Raw genomic sequence first — 1,398 nt, forward strand, 5'->3', positions numbered from 1 at the left:
GCTTAACCTCAGTAAATCCAGCCTCCTGCTGCCAGGAGGCTCAATGACTTGTTTAATGTGGAGACAGTTAAGTGAAGGACAAGACACAGGGATGCTCTGCTGTGAGTGCTTTCACTGAGCTGAGTGGCTGTAGTAATCTGTAAATCTCTTGCAGTGAGTCCTTTGGTTAATGTCATCCAGTGCTTTCCTTTTCTTGTCTCAGGTCGTCATGTCTGTGTGACATGTGCGTGACAGCTTTGCTGACATGAGGTTTGTTGATGATGTGGATCAGAAGCCAAGAGAAGACAAAACAACTGTACTTTAATTTACGTCTGATATCACTGCATCCAGTATTACATTAACTAGAAAGCTTTCGGGGTAGTGTAATCCGGAACCGTGGCTTGGAGCTTGCAGGAACTGCCCGGACTGTTGGTGCCATTCCACCTTGGGGATATCCTTGTGGGCGGCACTCATAAACGTCATTGGTTAACACAGGTGGAATATCATGTTAAGGATCGAACCATTTATGTACATTTATGTACCTAAAATAAAATGTGTGGAGGCTGGAATGAATTCTGGAAATAAGGCTGTGAAACAGCTGGAATCTGGACTCCTGCCCTCAGCTGAAAGATTAAAGACCAGGTAAAATACTGGGGAAAGGCACATGTTTTGGAGGCTGGTCTGCAGCTGTGTGTCTGAGGACTGGGTGAGTGGGAACACAGCAGGAGCTGGTTTTACTGCTATGCCACCAGTCCTGTCTGGCTCAGCTTCTCAATAATGGGCATGAAAGACTTTGGGTCACTATGAAGTAAATTCGGGGAGTTTCAATTTGATGTCACTTCCAGAGCATATAAAGCCTCAATGGAGTTGCTGTTAGCTAGTACTCTGGGCAGTCTTGGAGGATCCTGATGTTTTCTGTCTTTGGTAAGGGTGGCCCTTACCAGGAGTGGAGTTTCTGGTATGTTTGGATGTACCCTGCCTTGCTATTTCTTTTATAGGTTTCCAGAAGACCTCTTCTCCCAGGCTTTTAAGTGTAAATTTGATTAAAAGTCAAACAGAACTTCACCCTTTCTTCTGAACGGGCCCTTGAAAAATGAGTCTCCAATGTTATCTATTAAATAATTGTAGTTTCTGGAGCACAAGGGGAAGAGAAATAATAGTTCTTGACTTTCCTGTTTTCTTTTACTCTAGTTCTGTCCTCAATTAAATGGAAAAGCGCACTGAACTCACACTGGGCTGACTTCTGACAGCATTCATGTACTTCTGTGCTTGCATCTTTACTGACACAGGGATTGTCTCATTTGTCTGTTTACTAGCTAAGATGATACATGATTTTGTTGCTTATGAAGCTGTACCACCAGATGCTACCATAGGTTCAAAAACCTTATAAAGAATTTCCACTGGGGGGAGGTGGGAAAG

General features: G+C 43.6%; 1 protein-coding gene across 1 annotated transcript in view; it reads right to left on the reverse strand.

The window, feature by feature from the left end:
* Window positions 1-337: 337 nt before the first annotated feature.
* Window positions 338-1,398, reverse strand: part of SPAG17 (sperm associated antigen 17) — a gene marked incomplete at its 5' end in the record, with an annotated part of 67,725 nt that continues 66,664 nt past the window's right edge. The window contains one exon of the mRNA XM_010297155.1: window positions 338-474. Within this exon, the coding sequence (XP_010295457.1) occupies window positions 338-474 (137 nt within the window). The remainder of the gene's footprint in view (window positions 475-1,398) is intronic.

The sequence above is a fragment of the Phaethon lepturus genome, unplaced genomic scaffold (genome assembly GCF_000687285.1).
Source record: "Phaethon lepturus isolate BGI_N335 unplaced genomic scaffold, ASM68728v1 scaffold7811, whole genome shotgun sequence".
Taxonomy (NCBI): domain Eukaryota; kingdom Metazoa; phylum Chordata; class Aves; order Phaethontiformes; family Phaethontidae; genus Phaethon; species Phaethon lepturus.